General features: G+C 42.0%; 2 protein-coding genes across 3 annotated transcripts in view; one reads left to right on the forward strand and one right to left on the reverse strand.

Moving 5' to 3' along the window:
• LOC138982234 (phosphatidylinositol 4-kinase type 2-alpha-like) overlaps positions 1–19931 on the reverse strand; it is a 39162-nt gene extending 19231 nt beyond the window's left edge. The window contains exons 1-3 of one of the 2 annotated variants that reach the window (XM_070355469.1): positions 19294–19931; positions 3959–4159; positions 3254–3385 (exon numbers count right to left, since the gene is read on the reverse strand). In XM_070355469.1, the coding sequence (XP_070211570.1) occupies positions 3254–3385; positions 3959–4159; positions 19294–19665 (705 nt within the window). In that variant the 5' untranslated portion in view covers positions 19666–19931. Of the gene's footprint in view, positions 1–3253; positions 3386–3958; positions 4160–12082; positions 12939–19293 lie in introns of those variants that run through there. The other variant, XM_070355470.1, reaches the window with a different exon arrangement.
• Positions 19932–20446: 515 nt separating this feature from the next.
• The window catches only part of LOC138982220 (transcription elongation regulator 1-like), a 34725-nt gene continuing 33664 nt past the window's right edge, over positions 20447–21507 (forward strand). The window contains exon 1 of the mRNA XM_070355448.1: positions 20447–20944. Within this exon, the coding sequence (XP_070211549.1) occupies positions 20466–20944 (479 nt within the window). The 5' untranslated portion in view covers positions 20447–20465. The remainder of the gene's footprint in view (positions 20945–21507) is intronic.

Raw genomic sequence — 21507 nt, forward strand, 5'->3', positions numbered from 1 at the left:
GGTGGGGGCCAACGGGATCAAAAGCTCGGGAAGACATCATTGGGGGTTGGGCTTACGCCCCGACCCCCGAGAACCACCAAATGAACCCCTCTTCTGATAAGGGGCACCACGCCCCCTGCCTCGTGAAGAGGAGCTCTGACTCTGCGCCTTGCCTCCCCCAAAGGAAGGAGTCTGCGTCTTGCCCTGAGTCTGCGTCTTGCCCTGAGTCTGTGGCTTGCTCTGCGACTTAAAAAAACCCTGATGCGCGATACGAGCAATAGCCAAGTCCCTAGCGTCATGAGTCTCTTTTTCCAGCGCGTCAAACGACGCCCGGCCCAAAAGAGACCCTTCCGTAAACGGAGAAAGTCTGAGAGACTCTATCGTACCTTTATCCCTGATCTTGGAGCCAGCAAGAAAGGCCGCTCTGCGGGAGAGAACCGCATGTGTGTAAAGCCTGGCTGACAAATGCATTTGTTCCTGCGTGACTTTGCCTAAAGTAGCCAAAAGGGTCGTCACATCCTCTGCCGAGGCATCAAAGCGGAATTCAAAAGGTTCCAGAGAGGTAGCAATAGACCGAGACAATGATCGCTGAAGCGATTCTGAAACCGAGGCTAGTTCCAGGAGAGACCTCCCTGTTTCCTCCAGAGACAACAGGGAAGCTTCTGAATAGGGGACCGATCTGTCTTTGCTATACCCATCCTCTCTCAAGGAGGCCAGCTCCGGAGTCACCGGCAGCACGGCCTTAGGCAAGGAAAAAGACTCAACCAAGCTGATAGGCCGAGAAGCAAGTTTGAAGTTCCGAACAGCAGAACCAGGAACCTGCCGCCCTGCTTGAGCCAGGTACGGCAAAGCCGAATCAGGGGCAACCCCATGCTGTGACAACAGCGGCACCATAGAGGACTGGGACAGCGTCTGATAGCGCGAAGTCGCCAAGACCGTAGCCATCTCAAACGCCACCGCAGGAGACTCACGGAAACGGAGCGAACACCTAGCGTCCTTAGCACTCCGAAAGTCTCCCAGAGCAGACGGTGGAGGTACCAACTGAGAGTTGCACTCCACCACTGCTTCCTCAAAATACTTAGATGCCGTAGTAGCAGCCAGGGCCACAGCCGAAGACAGCTTAAGCGGCAAATTGAATCCAACGCCCTCCGCCTGACCGGAAGCGTCGTCATCAAAACAGTCGTCTTGCACCTCTGCGCAATCCTGAAGCTGATCCCCGTACTGACTACCATCGTCCAGCAGAGAACCAGCTTTACTGTTTACCCCCCGCCCAGAGGGCGGGGTCGGAAGCCACACACACTCGCCCCCGTCCCCAGACTGAGCAGAGTGCAGTAAAACTTCCTTACGTGTACCAGGGCTCTTACTCCCCACTGAAAGGCCGCCAAAGCGGGTTGAGTCAGCCGAGAGATAAGAACTTTCGCCCGGCCGCCATGCGCCTGAGGCTACTCGCTCCTGACCACGTGCCGAGTTTTGGCCGGAGAACCCGGTTACTAACTCAGCAGACATACCTTGTGAACGAGAAGGAACGCCGGAATGCGAACCCAAAAGCGGACACGGCACAATCTCATCATCCTGAGAGGCATGCACCTCCGCTCTCGTGACTGTAGTGGCAGGAGACGCACGAACGCTGGCAAGCGAAGAGACGCCGGACACACCCGAGGGAAGAGAGCGAAGCTCCGCTCTCGTCGAAGTAATCTCGGCCGCTAAAGTAGACACCTGTGAACTAAGAGATAACAACAAAGCAGCAACATCAGCAGATGCCAACCCCGGCACCTCAGGGGGAGAATCCCCCTTAGCAGGTTTATTCACGTGCGCGGTCTTGTCAACCGGCTTCGCCGACAAAATGGCCGCTGTCTTGTCTACCGGCTTAGCGGGCAAATCAACAAACACATCAAAAGATTTTTTTGCAAGAGTATCTTCACCAGAAACGGATTGTTTAGTCTTCCTAGAAGATTCTTTAGAAGAAGTGGGCGCAGCAGCTACCTTTTTAGGCGTACACCTCTTCTTGGCATTGTCGGCCATGACACAACAAAGACTCACGAAAAAATTTTGCAGAAAAGAAAAAATTTTCTCAAGTCCAAAATGCGGCCAACAACGCTGCCAAAATCAAGAAAAAACAAGAACGATCTCACCTCAACAGTAGTAGAGAAGTCCAGATGCAAGAAGATACCAAGAGGAACAACAAAGTCAAAAGACTAAGTCAAAAACGGCTGAAACAGCCGGAGCGTACATCAAATGCGACCAGTCTCACTGGCGCTGAGCTTTGGATTGAATTGCAAATGGCGGTGTATGCGCGCGCATACGGAAGGCAGTCTCGTTTCCGGGCTGGCTTAGACACCCTTACGGGTCTCATGTCACTCTTTTTTTAGAGGCGCCTTCCTTGTTACCAAGGGGACGCGTACAGCGTTACCAGCACTGAACTAGAGTTAATTGCTATATGTGAGTTGGGTAAGATATGTAATTTAATCATCAATATAATAAATCCGAGTACATGCTGACACAGTTATTCAAATTTAATTATTACCGTGCGGACTAAAGCTTCTCAAAAAAGGAAATACGTGCATACCCTTCTGTAGACGTTGTGGGGCCGTGTGAACCCACATTGTTATTGTATGGATTCTTCTTTGAGAAACATGGGTCCGCACGGCCCCACGATGTCTTCCGTGTGTAGTCTAAATTTGACCTTTATTTTTTTAATTACTTCTCGCTGAAATTTAATGATCTTTTAGTACATAAGAACTTTTTAGGTGCCTGAGGCATTCTTAAAAGCTCATTAAAAAATTCGAACTAGTTGAAGAGATATTTGCAATTAAACACCCTTCTGGGTCCACACGGACCCACGGCCACCGGCGAAGGTTTATTTTCACAACACAGCAACCGCTTTCTGACTGAACAGGTTTGTTTGTTTGTTTGCTTAACGCCCAGCCGACCACGAAGGGCCATATCAGGGCGGTGCTGCTTTGACATTTAACGTGCGCCACACACAAGACAGAAGTCGCAGCACAGGCTTCATGTCTCACCCAGTCACATTACTCTGACACCGGACCAACCAGTCCTAGCACTAACCCCATAATGCCAGACGCCAGGCGGAGCAGCCACTAGATTGCCAATTTTAAAGTCTTAGGTATGACCCGGCCGGGGTTCGAACCCACGACCTCCCGATCATGGGGCGGACGCCTTACCACTAGGCCAACCGTGCCGGTACTGAACAGGTGATGAGACTGATTCGGAAATGAAGTGAGAAGAACAGTACATGAAAGTCAAATGTACTTACTTTTGGCGGCAATCCTATCCTGTTGAAACGTCGACCCAGGGCAGGAACTTTCTGGTAGATGTTTTTCTTCGTTCTGGCTTTTGTCCTGTCCAGAGCGCTGTAGTTGAATGTTTCACTAGATAACCTTACCACCTGGAATTCAGAATCAAAACACAAGAAAGGTAACTTTATGGAACGTTTTATCATAGACAAAAGAAACATTCACCGAATCTAACCAAAATAGTTTCTACTCTTTCTACTGCACAGGGTAGGGAGCAACAAGTCACAGGAATGAAGTAAAAGGGTGGCTGCATAACTAACACTGCATCTTATCAATTTTTTAAAAACATCCTTTAGCAAGATAATCATGCTGCTGAAAGTTCTGCCAAAATAAGGTTTACTTTTGTACATGTAGTGCTTAAAATTCTCATGCAAAAAGGCATGGGGCAAGGATGCAATCACTTTACACTTTTTACAATGTTAAATGTCTCCACTTGACGAGGTCTGAGCGAGTTGCCACAAAAATAAACCTCCCTCAGTCTCAAAAAAATTCACACAAAAACTGAGAAACCAAAGTACATGCAGTTGCCAAAATAAGAAGATTCTTCAATTTACTGGAGATGTTAATTATGACTACATCAAGATGTTATGCACTGTACACGTTTAAGCAGCTTCTGCAACTGTTTGTACCTTAGTCAGTTAGTGACAATAAAAGTGGGTTTCTACCTTTGTTTTGGGGACTATCTTGAGCTGTAGTTTCATGTCTACAACGCTGGCGCCAGCTTCAGACAGGTAGCCCTGGTTTGGAACGAGACATGATCGACCGAAGCAGCAGGGACAGCACAACTTGTGCATCCATTTTGTCCACTTGGGATTAAGCTGACCGTATGGCTCCTCGTCTTTCGGTTTGAACACTCCTATTGTTTTCTGCAACATGAAGTAAATGGCAATGTAAGCAAAGAGCAGGGATGGGATTTGGGCAGAAATGGAAAAAAAATCTTACTGGGGCGTGAGATGTACTCTGAAGCTGAAATATGTCTATATCTTGGGACATCAAAAATTGGCTATTTCATGTGATTTAGAGCGACAGAAAAGGCTTCTTTACACAGATCTGCGTAAATGATACCATCCCTGAGAGTGCAGTAATGACAAATCATAAATAATTCAGGAAACCACACTGGGTTCCTGAGAAATTTACCTGCGAGTTTTGCAATTCTGTCAAGCACAGCCAACAGCACCATAAGGGTCTGACAAGTGTCGAACGCAGTCTCGTAACACAAATAGGCAATGAGCTAAGCTTGTCATGCACCAGAGTCAAAGTCACAGTTTCACTGTCAATTGCTTGGTAAATGTGCTATACCATCATACTTGATGAGTTTAACATGTATAGGTTTCCTACACAGTGTGTGTGTGTGTGTGTGTGTGTGTGTGTGTGTGTGTGTGTGTGTGTGTGTGTGTGTGTGTGTGTGTGACTAAGAAAGATATAGAGAGATCGAGCGCGCACGTGTGTGTGTGTGTAAGATAGAGATCGAGCGCGCGTGTGTGTCACTACGTGTGTACTGTAAGATAGAGAGAGATCGAGCGCATGTGTCACTGTGTGTGTGTGTCACTGTGTGCGTGTGTGTGTCACTGTGTGTGTGTGTGTGTGTAAAATAGAGAGAGATCAAGCACGTGTGTGTGTGTGTCACTGTGTGTGTGTGTGTGTGTGTCACTGTGTGTGTGTGTGTGTAAAATAGAGAGAGATCAAGCACGTGTGTGTGTGTGTCACTGTGTGTGTGTGTGTAAAATAGAGAGAGATCAAGCACGTGTGTGTGTGTGTCACTGTGTGCGTGTGTGTGTCACTGTGTGCGTGTGTGTGTCACTGTGTGTGTGTGTGTCACTGTGTGTGTGTGTGTGTCACTGTGTGTGTGTGTGTCACTGTGTGTGTGTGTGTAAAATAGAGAGAGATCAAGCACGTGTGTGTGTGTGTCACTGTGTGTGTGTGTGTGTAAAATAGAGAGAGATCAAGCACGTGTGTGTGTGTGTCACTGTGTGTGTGTGTGTAAGATAGAGAGAGATCAAGCACGTGTGTGTGTGTGTCACTGTGTGCGTGTCACTGTGTGTGTGTGTGTGTCACTGTGTGTGTGTGTGTATCACTGTGTGTGTGTGTGTCACTGTGTGTGTGTCACTGTGTGTGTCACTGTGTGGTGCAACTGAATGAGTGAGCCTGCATAGTTCTGTCATTCAGAGTGTGTGAGCTTCAATATACACAGCCAATCACAAAACAGCGCACACATTTTACCACAAGCCATATTCATACCTAGCTGGTACATAAGCTAACTGACACACATAGATAATTCAAGAGTAGACTAGAACAATACTAAATTAGGACAGGATTATGTTCAGGGCAAAAATCGTCGGATTACATTGTAATCATCTGTATTGGCTTAAGCTTCAAACTGTTTGTCATGGAGTGACATTGTCGTTGATAAGTCCACTATACTGTAATATTTTCTGGACAGCACACTATATATGTATGTAATGAGACAAAACTTCATAGATTTACAACTCTTCAAGTGAAAGACATCACCTGCACCTACAATGGAACTCCTGTTTTAAGACGACCCATTTTAAGACTTAAACCCTTCAAGAGTTTACTTTCTCAAATGGTCTGTTCCAAAAGTCGATTCGTCTGGAATGTAAGACTATTTTCAGACCCAATTTTGTTTGATTTTTGTTAGTTCTAAAACTTCCAGAGAGGGACCACTGCACTATTCAGATTCTGAGGGGAAGCAGTACAGATTTTGTTGTCTGCTTCACAATCAGCATCAGGTTTATTTATTTTTTATTTTTTTTACCTACTTCACCCCCCCCCCCCCCCCCCCCCCCCATTTTTAAAAAAAAAATGTTTGTTAAAAACAACAACAATAAAACAAAACAAAAACATAGTAAGAGTTCTTAAATGCAAAAAAAACCTCGTCAAAATACTTAACACATCAGCTTGTGTTTAAATGACAGTTCACGAATGCAGAAGCAGAAGGTTCTATATATATATGATGCAGAAGCAGAAGGTTCAGTTTTCAATGAGCCATATATATATGTGATGCAATCAGCTATAATGACTGTCAATTCCTTGCACATCTGTATGTTGTGTACTTTGTGTGAGCGACAAGTAAGCACACAGGAGATGGTTTCCTGGTCTTTGCAAACAATGAGATTGGGTCCTGAATCAATCAGGAGTATTAGTCACATCCTCATTTCTAATAAATGAACAAGTCATTCACACAGTTGGAAAGGAGCTCCAGGGAAGATGAGCAGAACAGAAGAATGGAGGGAGGGAGGGAGGGAGGGAGAGAGGGAGGGGGAGAGGGAGGGTCAGGGAGAGGGAGGGAGAGAGGGAGGGAGAGAGGGAGGGAGGGAGAGAGAGGGAGAGAGATACAGAGATACAGACAGAGAAAAAGAGAGACAGAGTACAAGACAGAGAGAATACAGACACATAGATAAAGGGACACAAACAGAGAGGCAAACACATAAATCATAACATACAACATTGTTGTCACATATACCCCAACCTCCCTTTAGCTCTCATGTTAGGCTCATTCTCAAATTTCCTCATAACACATGTTTTTTTCACACATGATCTTTTCTGTCAGCAGAGACTTGGAAAGGCAACACAAAAAAAAGGCCCAGTTTCCGGACAACAATCTTTCCTTTAGCTTTCTTTCTTTCTTTATTTGGTGTTTAACATCGTTTTCAACCGTTCAAGGTTATATCGCGACGGGAAAGGGGGGAGATGGGATAGAGCCACTTGTTAATTGTTTCTTGTTCACAAAAGCACTAATCAAAAAATTGCTCCAGGGGCTTGCAACGTAGTACAATATATATGACCTTACTGGGAGAATGCAAGTTTCCAGTACAAAGGACTTAACATTTCTTACATACTGCTTGACTAAAATCTTTACAAACATTGACTATATTCTATACAAGAAACACTTAACAAGGGTAAAAGGAGAAACAGAATCCGTTAGTCGCCTCTTACAACATGCTGGGGAGCATCCCCCCTAACCCGCGGGGGGTCCTTTAGCTTAAAATGGATTATCACAAATGTGAATCTGAGTACATGTATAAACAACAACAACAACAACACACAACCAAGAAACACTACAGAGAAGTCTCATGTCTCTTCTCTGAATAACAACAGTATTTTTCTGATAAAGTCTGAATCAATTACACAGATGTTATGAATGATTCACTGCAAAGTTATAATGTCTGTCAATTTAGTTTAGATAAACACACCCAAAATAACATGGTAGTCCACCCAGTATCTTTAAATTATCTGCAATGTTACATTGTGCCCATTCTTGTTTTTAGTTTTATACAGACATGGCTGAACAAAATTGAATGAAGTATAATCCAGCTTGTGAGGTACCCTGTGACTGAATGCAATTACCTAAAAGCAGCTCTGTGTCAGGGGTTCTAATGCGTGCTTGTTATCTGCTGTGTAACAGACGATATCCTGCTCTAACATCCCAAAATAACATCCACAAAGTGTTTCTCATCTGGGACACCTCTCTATCGCAATAATGCAAATGAAAGCGGATACATTTTATTGATCATTGTTGCGGGCATCATTTGTGCACAGTGCATGCACCTTAAACCATAGATTAGAGCCAGATGCGAGCCTGATGATAATGGATTACTTGTTTGAATGGATACATGTGTTGTGCCTGACTGCAGGTGTTGGTTTAGCATAGCTAGGGCTTTTCTTTCAAACCAGTATTCAGGGATGGCCAAATCGTCCGCCCGGTTGCCAGGGGCAAGTGAAATATCCACCCGGCTAGTAGAAACCGCCTGGCAACTCGCCCGACTGGCCAATGAAAATTCTGGTCAAATTCTCCCCTTTTGGTTGTAATATTGAGTTTTAAACTTAAAGCCATATATAAACAATGCAGACCAACTGTGGTATCTACCAGGCCAGCGAATTTTCTGCCGGGCTAGTGACTTTCTTGAAGTTACTCGCCCAGTTGGCGAGTTAAAATTTTGAGATTTGGCCATCCCTGGTATTAGTAAGAGTCTCCAAACTGTTAGGGGAACCAGTCAAACTGAGTCTAAAACACAGTACTTACATTAAATATCGGCCAGATTTTTTTAAGTCAAATGTAATTTGGACCGGCATAATTATCAATTGCCAAATCTTAATCTATTTCCAAGCCTTATTTTTACGGGGAAAATACCTGAAATTACCAGTATATCGTCGCTGTAATTCACAAATCTCGTATCTGAATTTCTGTTGTTTTGAAAAAAATCATCGCTTCAAATATAACTTCAACTCATGGGTTGATATTTTCCTTAAAATAGTACAAAACCATTCTTAAATTAATGTGTGTTAATGTCAGTTATTAATGATAATCCAGACATCTGAGAAAATAGTGAGATGTAGGAGCTTTTTCCTGAGCGGGGTTGTTTTGCCGCTCACTTCAAACAAATGAAGATACAAGTTTTCTTCTCAAGAACTTTTCTTCACTTTGGAAAGCAGTTGGAGCTACATTGTACAAGCTTTTATCACCACACGGGCAAAAAAATAAGGAAGCTTACTCAGACTCAAGACTCAAACATTATAATGTCCTTATAAAAAACAAGGAAAATTGCCTCGCAGTGTCAGGCGGTTTAAAACATAAATAACATCTGAGATTCTCAATCACTAACAGTTTAAAATTTCACTTTAAAGTTAAAAGACCCACAACATTCTTTGCAATCACTCACGGATACAGGATTACTATTGTGTTACATTAGGCACCAAAAAAAAATGTCTGTCTACGGTAACATAGGCAACAAAAATAGGGTCGATAGGTCGGGATTTTTCCCCAAAATAAAACAATATTTTTAAGTTATTTTGCAAAAAAACAGACTTTTTTCCTTTTTTTCCCCAAATGCCAAAAAAAGTGTAGGGTCGCGCGAAAAAATAGGGTCGGTATACCGTAAACAGACTTTCTTTTTTTGGGCTTTAGTTGCAAAACCTCAAAAATTGAGATGAGGTTTGTAAATTACAGCGATGATTAGCCCTGTGTAGCAAATGTATGGAATGTTCCTCCTCAGTGAATAAACTTTTAAAAATGTCAAATCATTCAACACAACTGCTGAACTGGTGATGCTGATCTGCCTTTCAAGACGCAAATGCACATAATGTAGTAATTTCCAGACACATGCACACATCATACATATATAGGAAAGCCAAAATAGACATGTATGCTACATCTATCAAGGCCTTACATGCAGAAAATGTTCTAACGCAGGTAATTGTTTATTGCACACTTAAGCTGTTTACAGTGCAATCACCCAATACTCAAGGTAACTGTGTGTGTGTGTGTGTGTGTGTGTGTGTGTGTGTGTGTGTGTGTGTGTGTGTGTGTGTGTGTGTGTGTGTGTGTGTGTGTGTGTGTGTGTGTGTGTGTGTGTGTGTGTGCAAAGTGAATAAATTATAATGGATACATGTACATGATGTAGTATGGAAGGTTTTTACTAATGCCCCCGATAAAAGACAAATGAACACACACACTCTCTCTGTCTCCCAGAGACAAATGTTAGGTCAACTACTTTTAACCAGCTGCACATGTCACCCTGGGTCAAACAAAAAGGCCACAAAGAAACCAAGTGCCCCACAAGAATTGTAGTTTGTACTGACTACACAGGGCACTTCACTGCAATCATGATGAGACAAAGATAATGAAAACTGTGATCTGTACTAAACCAAACAATGTTACAATACATTACAACATAGATGTGTTTCATCTTCATGTGACTCACCCATTCAGATAACAAAAACTAGCTAGACAGAAACCACGAGAGATTTCCTGAAAAAGAACAAAGGACACACACACCCACGCATACAAGATTATAACTTTTTCAAGTAAGAGTGAATGAATTTTTAAGTGAAACTAAAAAAGAGAGAGAGAGAGAGAGAGAGAGAGAGAGAGAGAGAGAGAGAGAGAGAGAGAGAGAGAGAGAGAGAGAGAGTTGGGGAAACAGATCCTCCCGGTAAAAAGTGAAAGTCCATGAGCACTTTTGTGAAATCAGAAATGTCATGGAAAATTGTTCTGAACAAATTACAACATGTTTCTGTAAGACACCACAATAACAATATTAACATGCTCCACTCTGCGATAGAAACTCTAAAACAGCCTGAAATGTATCCTCGAACCCATTCCCATCTGACAGCTAGTTGTGAACACCGTAGGTCAATCAGACTTTGTCCACAGAAGGAACAAGTCGCGTAAGGCGAAAATACAACATTTAGTCAAGTAGCTGTCGAACTCACAGAATGAAACTGAACGCAATGCAACGCAGCAAGACCGTATACTCGTAGCATCGTCAGTCCACCGCGCACGGCAAAGGCAGTGAAATTGACAAGATGAGCGGAGTAGTACTTGCGCTGAGAAGGATAGCACGCTTTTCTGTACCTCTCTTCGTTTTAACTTTCTGAGCGTGTTTTTAATCCAAACATATTATATCTATATGATTTTGGAATCAGGAACCGACAAGGAATAAGATGAAGGTGTTTTTAAATTGATTTGGACAATTTAATTTTGATAATAATTTTTATATTTTTAATTTTCAGAGCTTGTTTTTAATCCAAATATAACATATTTATATATTTTTGGAATCAGAAAATGATAAAAAATAAGATGTACGTAAATTTGGATCGTTTTATAAAAAATTTTTTTTTTTTACAATTTTCAGATTTTTAATGACCAAACTCACTCATTAGTTTTTAAGCCACCAAGCTGAAATGCAATACCAAACCCCGGCCTTCGTCGAAGATTACTTGACCAAAATTTCAACCAATTTGGTTGAAAAATGAGAGCGTGACAGTGCCGCCTCAACTTTCACGAAAAGCCGGATATGACGTCATCAAAGACATTTATTGAAAAAATGAAAAAAACGTATGGGGATTTCATACCCAGGAACTCTCATGTCAAATTTCATAAAGATCGGTCCAGTAGTTTAGTCTGAATCGCTCTACACACACACACAGACAGACAGACAGACACACACACACATACACCACGACCCTCGTCTCGATTCCCCCCTCTACGTTAAAATATTTAGTCAAAACTTGACTAAATATAAAAATCTACTATGTCATCAACAAGTGAATGAATGACGGGCGCATTGGTGGAGGGGTAAGACATCGACCTCCTAATCGGAAGGTTGTGAGTTCTAATCCCAGTCGCTGCCGCCTGGCGGGTTCAGTGTGGAGATCTTTCCGATCTCCCAGCTCAACTTTAACTTAAGCCCAGACCTGCTAGTGCCTTATCCCCCTTTGTGTGTATACATGCAAGCACAAGACAAAGTGCGCACGAAAAAGATCCTGTAATCCATGTCAGGGTTCGGTGGGTACTTTTAGCAAACACGAAAATACCCAGCATGCTTCCCCCCAAATCGATGTATGCTGCCTGAATTGCAGGGTAAAACTGGTCATACACATAAAAGTCCACTCGCTATAAACATGAGTGAACGTGGGAGTTTTAGCCCATGAACGAAGTAAAAGATCAACAGTGAATAGTGTCCAAAAAGCTTACATTGAAATGAACAGAGAATTATTCATGTCTTAACTGCTTAAAAAAACAGCAGAAAAACTATAGAACGGAGAAACATGTCTAAGAGACATGTCATAACCAGACAATGTCGTAGCAGTCGACACCATCAACGCCTTCAAGTCGAAACTATAGGAATATATATATATCCCAAGCTGCCTATGCTAGACCCCATGCACAGCAGCTTATTTTTCATACCAAGATCGGTGAACAGGTTTTCTATAAACCTACGTCGCACAAGTACAAGTAAGAGGTGTTTAAAAAAAATGGTACCTACCCCTTCTCTGTCAGAAATAAAGTAACATCCGCTTGTGCCTTTAATGCTCAGTTTGGGCTTGAACCCAGCGTCTAGCGCCAGTTCTGCTTCTCTGATCAAGGCAGTAAACTCTTGGTCATCTGGGAAAAGGTTGTAACCTAGTTCAGGTATGCCTCCAATCATCTCATACACATCTGACCGTCTATTAGCACCAGTGCTAGTGGCGCCCGTTTCACCAGCATCTGCAGCCGCAGCATCACCTGCTGAGGCCCGGCGGGCCGGTGGTTTGGCGGCATTGTTTTCTGATGGCTCTGGATGTGACGGTTCGCCGGTTTCCGAGACTTGCCTATCCAAAATCCGAGTCGTGTCACACGTATGCCCCGCCATGGAATCCGCACCGCAAAGTATCGAAAGTAGGATTAAGTTGGAAGAGGGAGAAGTCGATCAAGATACCACAGTGAATGAGTGACTGTGCACCGCTCTGCTAACAAACTTATGTCTGTGCTCAAAGCAGTTTTAACTTCCTACTGTGTCACTCAACGTCAGGGAGAGATAGCGTGGTGTGTGCTTGCGAATAAACAAGGGGGACGCGTTCAGTCCCGCTTCCTTCCCGGCGTCGCGCATCGTCGTCGCTTTATCAAACGGACACTCCTCCTCAAAGCAACAACATCCCACTTCTTGAATATGAACACAACTACGCAGTCGGCGAGTGAAGATGGAAACCTGGCTTTGGCTGCAGAGGGCAAATGACAAACGGCGGAGCGCAACAGATGGTGGCAGTGTTGTTTTAGCCAGCCCACAGAATGTGTGAACGAGATTGACATTAATGACAAGCAGACAACACACGACACACACGGTGTGCCACACGAACTTTACCTCAACTACTTCCGGTGCAAGGACATACGTCTCGTGACACAGAAGAAAAACTCACTGAACATTTAGTCTAAACTATGAGCGCGGGAAAAAAGTTCGTTTGCTTATGTCAATACGGAAAAAGAATTAACTAAATCGTCGTTGCGAAAGAAGCAGCAAAACTTCACCGTAAATCTTATCTTATTTTCCCACCGTCTGGAAGTTTCAGATACATACAACCCTTTACTAAGGGAAGGAACTCAGTATGTTCAAACGAGAACAAAGACGTACTTGTTACCTCCCTTGGCCGTGTGTAAAAACTCTCTTTGGGCCAGTCTCCTGTACATTACAAAGCTGAGACAAAACCACACATATTACTATTTCTAATTAATCTGATGGTACCAGAGTTAAATGATATAATCAAAATTTGGTGACTATACCTCAGGCAACTTTGCAAGTGAGAAACTCACCCATTCATGCTTGACTTGACTTAACAGCATCTGGGTAGGTAACATTCTTGCTCAAAGTAAAATCTTCAATGACTGAAACTCTAAAGGTATGACCTGACGCTGCAATGCAATACGCTAATTACAAGGTGCCTGTCGATTTTCTAACTTCTCCATTGCAGCTTGTACTGTGTCATATGGCAGTATGCTTGGGAAAGAGTATGTGTTGTCCAGCTGGGCACAAAGCCAAGTCGCACAGTGATTGCATGGTCATGAGAACAACAATCCCTGTGGTGCTCTTCTACTCAACTTCTAGCATTTATAACATGCTCTTTTACTGAAGACCGGTAACAAGATCACAAAACTGTAATTGTAGAGCCAGCACAAGACAGATTTTTAACCAAATCGAGAAGCGTGACTGCGTAAAATGACTTCGTCACAAGGTCTCATAAAAACTTGGCAGCACAAAAATTACCTGACAGGAGGGTTTATCAAACCCGGGAGTACAGCAGACTAATTCTAAAGCAAACTTGTTAAATCTGGTTTTCAGAAGCTGAGATACAAATCAATATAGGTCAACTCCATCTTAACTAGGCAGACAAAAAGAAGCATTACATCTGTTTAAGGCCAAAAAAAAAAGTTGTATGTTTCTGGTAACATGACTACAAAAAATAGGGTAGGTAGGTAGGGTTTTTTTGTTTGTTTTTTTTGGTCAGGACAGAAAATAACTATATAGTGACGCAAAGAGACTGGACTTACTATACAAAACATTACAAAACAAATGAGACAAAAGGGATGCGGGGTTATCCCCCTTGTGTCGTCTGCCATCTGTTACTTTCGTTTTGAAACTTTTTTTTCTTTTTTTTTCTTCACAAATGCAATAAAAAAAAGTCTATCATCGGCGGGAAAAAACTAGGTAGGGTCAGGTGACCAGAAACATACAACTTTTTTGGGGGGGCCTAAAATGGAAACAGAATGCAAAAAAGAACAGGAAACAAATGCCCATTCTGTTCTGACTAGAAATGCTGGGAAGTGAGCCACATGATTGGTAAGAAGGTGAGGGTGTTTATGACTTGATTTTGTACTAGCCAAGCAAGAATTAAATACTCTTGATTGAAGCCTCATTTGGCCTCAAATGAGGTTTACAGAACGACGGAATCGTCAACAAAATAAGCAAATCTAACCTTATGGAACACACTTGCACTAGCATTGAACATCATTAAATGACACAGTTCGTTTGAATGGCTATTTATAGCATGCGTAAACCACACACCAGTTCTCGTGGTTTATTTAACCCTTGAGCGATCGTGGACCCGTGTGACCAACTTTCCCTTTTTCACATACATGATGAATTCAGTTGTCAGTTTGTGGTTTCAATGCGGCTCGCTGAATCTGTAATAGCACGTTATTGTGTACCTCTGAATCTAAAATGCAACAAACGACATGCTTGGGCAAACACGAGTTTGCATGACACGCTTCCGGGCTCCCTTTTTACATTTAGTCAAGTTATGACTAAATGTTTTAACGTTGACTGGGAATCGAGATGAGGGTGTGGTGTGTGTGTGTATAAAGCGATTCAGAGAAACTACTTGACCGATCTTCATGAAACTTTACATGAGAGTTCCTGAGTATGAATACAGTATTAGTGAGTAATAGTATGATATCTCTAGACGTTTTTTTTTGTTTTTTTTTTAATAAATGTCTTTGATGACGTCATATCCGGCTTTTTGTGAAAGTTGAGGCGGCACTGTCACGCTCTCATTTTTCAACCAAATTGGCTTAAATTTTGGTCAAGTAATTTTCGACAAACCCCGGAGTTTGGTATTGCATTTCTTCTTCTTTTTGTTCGCTGGTATTGCATTTCAGAATGGAGGCTTCAAAATTAATTAATGAGTTTGCTCATTAAAGTTGTCCTGAAAATCGATTTTTCGCAAACAGATTTAAAATTGATTGCATCGTATTCTTCATCAAATTTTGAATCTAAAAATATAAACATATGTCATGATAAATCTTAAAATGTGATCACAATTAACAAAAATAGGTTAATTAGTACTATGATTATAATTTAAGAAATCGATCCAAAAATAATTTCATCTTATTCTTTATCATTTTCTGATTCCAAAAACATATACATCTATATGTGTTCAAAACAAGCTCAGAAAGCTACAAAGAATACAGAAAAGCACGCTTTCCTGCTTACTGCAATACGTTATTCATGCATGTCAGTTTCACTTGTGTTGCACGGAAAAAGTGAGCGATATCTTTCCTGCATGGATTGACGAAGCTGTTTTGTCTTGGTGAAAAAAATGATGTGCGTTCAGTTTCATTCTGTGAGTTCGGCAGCTTGACTAAATGTAGTAATTTTGCCATACGTGACTTGTTTCCAACTTTAAAAACTTTGAATTCTACTGATCTTGTCTTGATGGAAAAAATACTTCTTTTATGATTTAAGAATATCAATTTATTATTTAGATTCTATAAGTTAGTTTTAGCGCCAAAACAAGGCTTCCATATTCTGCAGTTTAGTACAACTAATAGTAATACCCTATACTAATTTCATCTCAGCCGAACTAAAAACAGAAAACAAGCAACAAACAAACACGAAATGTTATTTTCTGTGTACATGTACTTTTCTAAAGCTGCTGTCGTCCTAAGTGACAAAAACAAAATGAAAGCATATTTCCAATTAGAAGCTCTCATACCTGAAGTTCTAAACCAGTCTTTACCTAACTTGTGGTAAGCACCAAACTACCAATACACTATTGACTTTCTGTAAGTATAACTCCTAAAGATTAGTTAAAACTAGAACAGCTAGGTAAGCAGATGTGATACCTCATGTTCAACAGTTTGCACAGAACAGATGGCCAGCCTGCCACTAATCATATATATATACATCTATCTTTATATGTGTCTGTCTGTCTGTCTGTGTGTATGTGTGTGTGTATTCGCCATGCACGGCCAAAGTTCTCGATGGATCTGCTTCAAATTTGGTGGGCTTATTCAGAGAGACCCCGGACACAACCTCATCGATGAGATATTTCAACACGTGCTCTCAGCGCGCAGCGCTGAACCGATTTTGGTTCCACCTGAGCTACCCGGGCCCCCATACCGACACACCAAAGCCAAAGTTCTCGGTGGATCTTTTTCAAATTTGGACACCGTATTCAGCTACACCCCGGACACAATATCATCGATGAGATATTTCAACACGTGCTCTCAGCGCGCAGCGCTGAACCGATTTTGGTTTTTCTGTTCATTTCACCATTCCCAGTAACTCTTCCTTATCTTTTCCAGTGTTTTGCGTTTATCTCCCTTCCTTCGTGTGGCTTCAATCCATATTCCCGTTACAACGTTACTATTTTTAGAAGGTCACTGCACGTTACTATTTTTAGAAGGTCTCCAGTGTTTTGCGCGTTTATCTCCTTTCCTTCGTGCGCCGGCAAAGCCGGCGTACACCCGGCAAAGCCGGGTCCCAGGCGCAGCCTGGTATTCGGCTCTACTTCTTCCCGGCGAAGCCGGTACCCGGCGAAGCAGGTAATCATCTAGTATTATATACGGCTTGTGTCTGTCTGTGTGTGTCTGTGTGTGTTCGCGATGCACGGCCAAAGTTCTCGATGGATCTGCTTCAAATTTGGTGGGCATATTCAGGTAGACCCCAGACACAACCTGGTCGATGAGAATTTTCAACACGTGCTCTCAGCGCGCAGCGCTGAACCTATTTTGGTTTTTCTGTTCATCTTCCCAGATCCATTCCCAGTAACTCTTCCTTATCTTCTCCAGTGTTTTGCGTTTATCTCCCTTCCTTCGTGTGGCGTCAATCCATATTCCCGTTACTATTTTTAGTCCACAACGCTCAATCCATATTCCCATTACTATTTTTAGAAGGTCACTGTCCACTCTTCTCCAGTGTTTTGCGCCTTTATCTCCCTTCCTTCATGCGCCGGCGTACACCCGGTCCCCGGCGCAGCCGGGTATTCGGCTCTACTTCTTCCCCGCGAAGCCGGTAATCATCTAGTATATATATATACATGTATGTATTCCATGAGGACTTCTGCATTTGCCACTTGCCAGATCAATGTATACATTACATGACATCTCTAAGATACTGTGTTTGCATTTTTGGTTGCATCCATAACACTGGCTTCCATTACTACATGTACTTGAGGATCAGACATCCGATGTATGCCATACTCCTGGTAGTTATTGATGACATAAAGAAAAGAAGGGACAGGCACTTGTAAGTTTGCCAACATACAGCTGACCCTCATTGTCAGATCAACTTTTTGTTCTGGCAACCAATTGAACATTAGAACAGCAATACCAATCAGACACCATACAGGACACTGCTCGTGTCACCTTTCAAACTAAAGTTTCAACTTTCAACTTGTTCCGCATTAGGCCCAAAAAAAAAAATTGTCTGTTTAGGGTAACCCGACCGACCCTATCGATTTGGCGCCGACCCAAAAACTTTTTTTTGATTTCACAAAAAAAACAACAACAAAAAAAGGTAAAAATGCTAAAAAGAGACATTTGGCGTTTCTTTCTCTCCCTTTCTCTCTGTTTTATTTATACGTTAGTATTGAAACATGTATTCATCAAATATAAGAAGTGAATGTTCAGCCAACATAGCATTTACACACAAAAACAAAAAAAACAAAAAACCTACCAACCTACCGACCCTACTTTTTTTGGTCATGTTACCCTAAACAGACAATTTTTTTTTTTGGCCTTATCTATCCCTTGTTCACACTTGTGCAGAGTCAGATTTCCTTTCCCGTACAACCTCAGCTAATGTGCACAAAGCATCTAAAGTATCTGTAATGTAACTATTTGTAAGGACCACCTGTCAAGAGAATGCTTGTCCATCAAACAATGAACTTGACCAAAATTCCCCCCCTTATGAAAGGACACACAAAAATGATTGAACATTTCAGGCTGCACCAGCAACAGTTACCACTGTATTGTATCTTCACAGTCTGAGCCCAACAATTGATACTTGTGTGAGGTCTAAACAATTTTATGAAACAATAAAAAATGATGTATTTCATTAGGACTGACATGATACATGCCTTCTCACAGCTAACACTTTAAAGGTCACACAATAAAAATGTGTATCTATAGAGCAGCTACAATAAAAAGCTTGATGGAATAGGGAGGTACATGTAACTTACAAAGAAAAAATTCTGCTTATTTTGTTTCAGAGAGAGGAAGAGAAAGAACTTGAAAAACAGACAGACAGAAAGAGAAATCAAGGGAACCACTACGTTTTCATGATAATTGATATACTTTAGTGTATGACATGTTGTGGTTTTTGTCTCAATAGGCAAAGCTAGTTAGTGTCCTGGGACTACCAGCTGCTCCTGATGTAGGTATACCCAAAGAGCAAGAATGTGTTTGTGTGTGTGTGTTTGCTAGTGTGTGTGTGTGTGTGGTGTGTGTGCCTGCAGGTGCTACGTAATGAAATGGTGATTTGAATATATATACATTGTATCTGAATGTTAATAAACAAGGCTGTACACACATAGGTTTAGGTATGGTTAGTAGAGACATTGAGTGGGCCTTGCTGCCTTTTCATGTCCCCCTCATTACATGTATTAATTCAAACAAATTTAGGTCTGAAAATGCATGCGTAATTTTAAACTTGTGTGACACTGACAAGTGTCACCCATCATACTCATGCAAGCTTTTCCTAACTGAGGGTTCAATGTCTCATCGGTTCTTAAACTGGTTAATATTAAAAATCAAAGGAATACTGTACTCACCGATACAAGAATGAGACAAGACGGTAAGAACTTTCGCTTATGGAAGCTTCATCAGGAAAAACTATTAATATTAATAGCCATTTTTGTTTTGTGAGACTGAGCCATGGTTCCAAACTGGTGCAACTCTGAACATCCCCTTCCTCAATATGAAATGATAAAAAACTGTACTTACACTTTCATTGTTCTTTACAAAATAACTCCCACTCGAACCTTGGTAGATCCTTTCAGGAAACACACCGTGCTCAATAGCGTCTTCAGCCAGCTTCATAAGTTCTTCAAATCGAGGATCGTCTGGAAAAGTGTTGGGATGGTACAAATTATCGGGTTCATGCCTGGAGCCCAGCAGCGGAGAGCTCTCTTTGTTTCCACCCCCAGAACCACGACCTCCTGATCCCGTTGGTGATCGTGGTCCGTTGCTGGGTCGGTAATCTTGGTAACTGTCAGTCCGAGTGTTGGCGTTTTGACTCAGGTGGTTCTCCGTTTCTTCGTTGTTGTCGTCTGCAATACTTATCAGAGGAGCATCACTGTCTATGTCGATCATCATTTCGGCTACTGTGCCCAATAAGAATGATAAAAAAGAAAGTCTGAAAGAAGGCGTCACATCAGAACAAACCAATTAAAGAACCTGCTGTTGTGTAATGCCAATAAAGACATTAACTGCCTCATGTGAAAATGACAGGCACAACATCTTCGATCACGAGCACCTGCGTGAACTGCTTCCGGTTTCAATCCTTTCCGGAGCAGACGACAGTTTTTACGACTGCGCTTTATTCACAGCGTGGATAATGTGTCATTAAAAAGACATTGAAGACACAATAACGTTTTCTTGCTTTTATACAGGTAGCTTGTTTCTGTTGCTATATCCTTCTTTCGGTTTATAATGCACAGGAACAGCGAATTTCCCAGAAATACATTTTTGTGAAGATTTGTGTAATAAGACACACTTTCAATATAAAAAAAAGAATATAAAAATTCACCACACTCAGAAAATTGAAGTCACAAGTTTGTTTTTAGCTTATGAATATAGAAAAGGTTCATAGATTTCCACAATCATCTTTATTTTTTTGCTTCACATTTTTTTCACACACTTATACTTAAAAAAAAAAAGGATATGTGGGAAAGTTTGGCATGATGAGAGGGTGTCAATATCTTTGTGTTAAAATTGTTTTGGACATAGAATTTTTGCTGAACAAATTTGTTGTCGTTGAATGTTTGAGCCGTTGCGCACATGTGTTTTGATTGCTTTCTAGTTTACCAAAGTAAAGTAATAGAAGTCGTTATATGGATCCAGGTTTTCGTTTTAGTTTGAAACGAGGCCACGCCGAATAAATTATTACTGCAAACATGGCGGACGACATGGACGACAATCAGATGGAGGAGATGGGGCAAGGTATGGACACATCAGATGATGTGGACATGCGAAATGGACCCGAATCGTTGATTCAAAAGCAACAAGACCATGGAGGTGATATGCAAGAGAATGGAATGGGCAGGATGTCTGATAGCGATATGCGGGAGAACACGGGAATGCAGAACAACGAAAACAACATGCCGATGGGCGATATGGGCATGCAGAATCGGAATGAAATGAACAACATGAATGAGCAGAATGAAACGAACAACATGGGAATGCCGCAGAATGACATGCCGATGGGTATGCAGAATGAGATGGGAAACATGGGCATGCCTCATCAGAATGAAATGGGAGGTGGCTTTGGTCCGCCTGATGGAATGGGCCGAGGAGGTTTCAACCGCTTTGGACCACCGGGACACGGACCAATGAGGGGCCGTGGTGGCTTCATGGGACCAAGAGGACCACCACGGTTTGTGATTTATTTTTTGTTGGTACTGGTAGCTTTGGAACATATATTTCTATGTGAGTTTTTATTGACTGACGCAAAAGGAGTTCACTTTTTGACCTAAACCTCTGTGAAATCTGATACTTAGCCTATACTGATATTTAATAAGATTATTTCTGTACATTTTTACTCAGATCCTTCTTACAATTACATCAGAAAATGAAATGCTTTACAAAATCTTGGATCACAACAGACGATGAATGCCTCAGTATCAAACTCAAAGTCAAAGCACATTAAATTTAACTACCTAGTATCCAGGTTTCCCAATTGCTTCGTTTCCGATTTATGTGGAGCACGTGATGCGCACAAAAAATATTGGCGGTTTAGAAGTGTTGTCTGCGCAATGATCGCGGCGGCTTTCTTGACCGCCAAGGACGACTGCGCACGTTGTGAGACGTCATTCGTTAGACCTCAATAGTAGTACTAGTAGTACCTATACTGTATTACTATTAGCCTTGTGCAGGGATCGCGTTAACGCATGTTTTTTGCGTATTTGACGCGTTTTAAAATCCTCCCCCCGCAGGTTA

This window comes from Littorina saxatilis, linkage group LG12 (assembly GCF_037325665.1).
Source record: "Littorina saxatilis isolate snail1 linkage group LG12, US_GU_Lsax_2.0, whole genome shotgun sequence".
Classification (NCBI taxonomy): Eukaryota; Metazoa; Mollusca; class Gastropoda; order Littorinimorpha; family Littorinidae; genus Littorina; species Littorina saxatilis.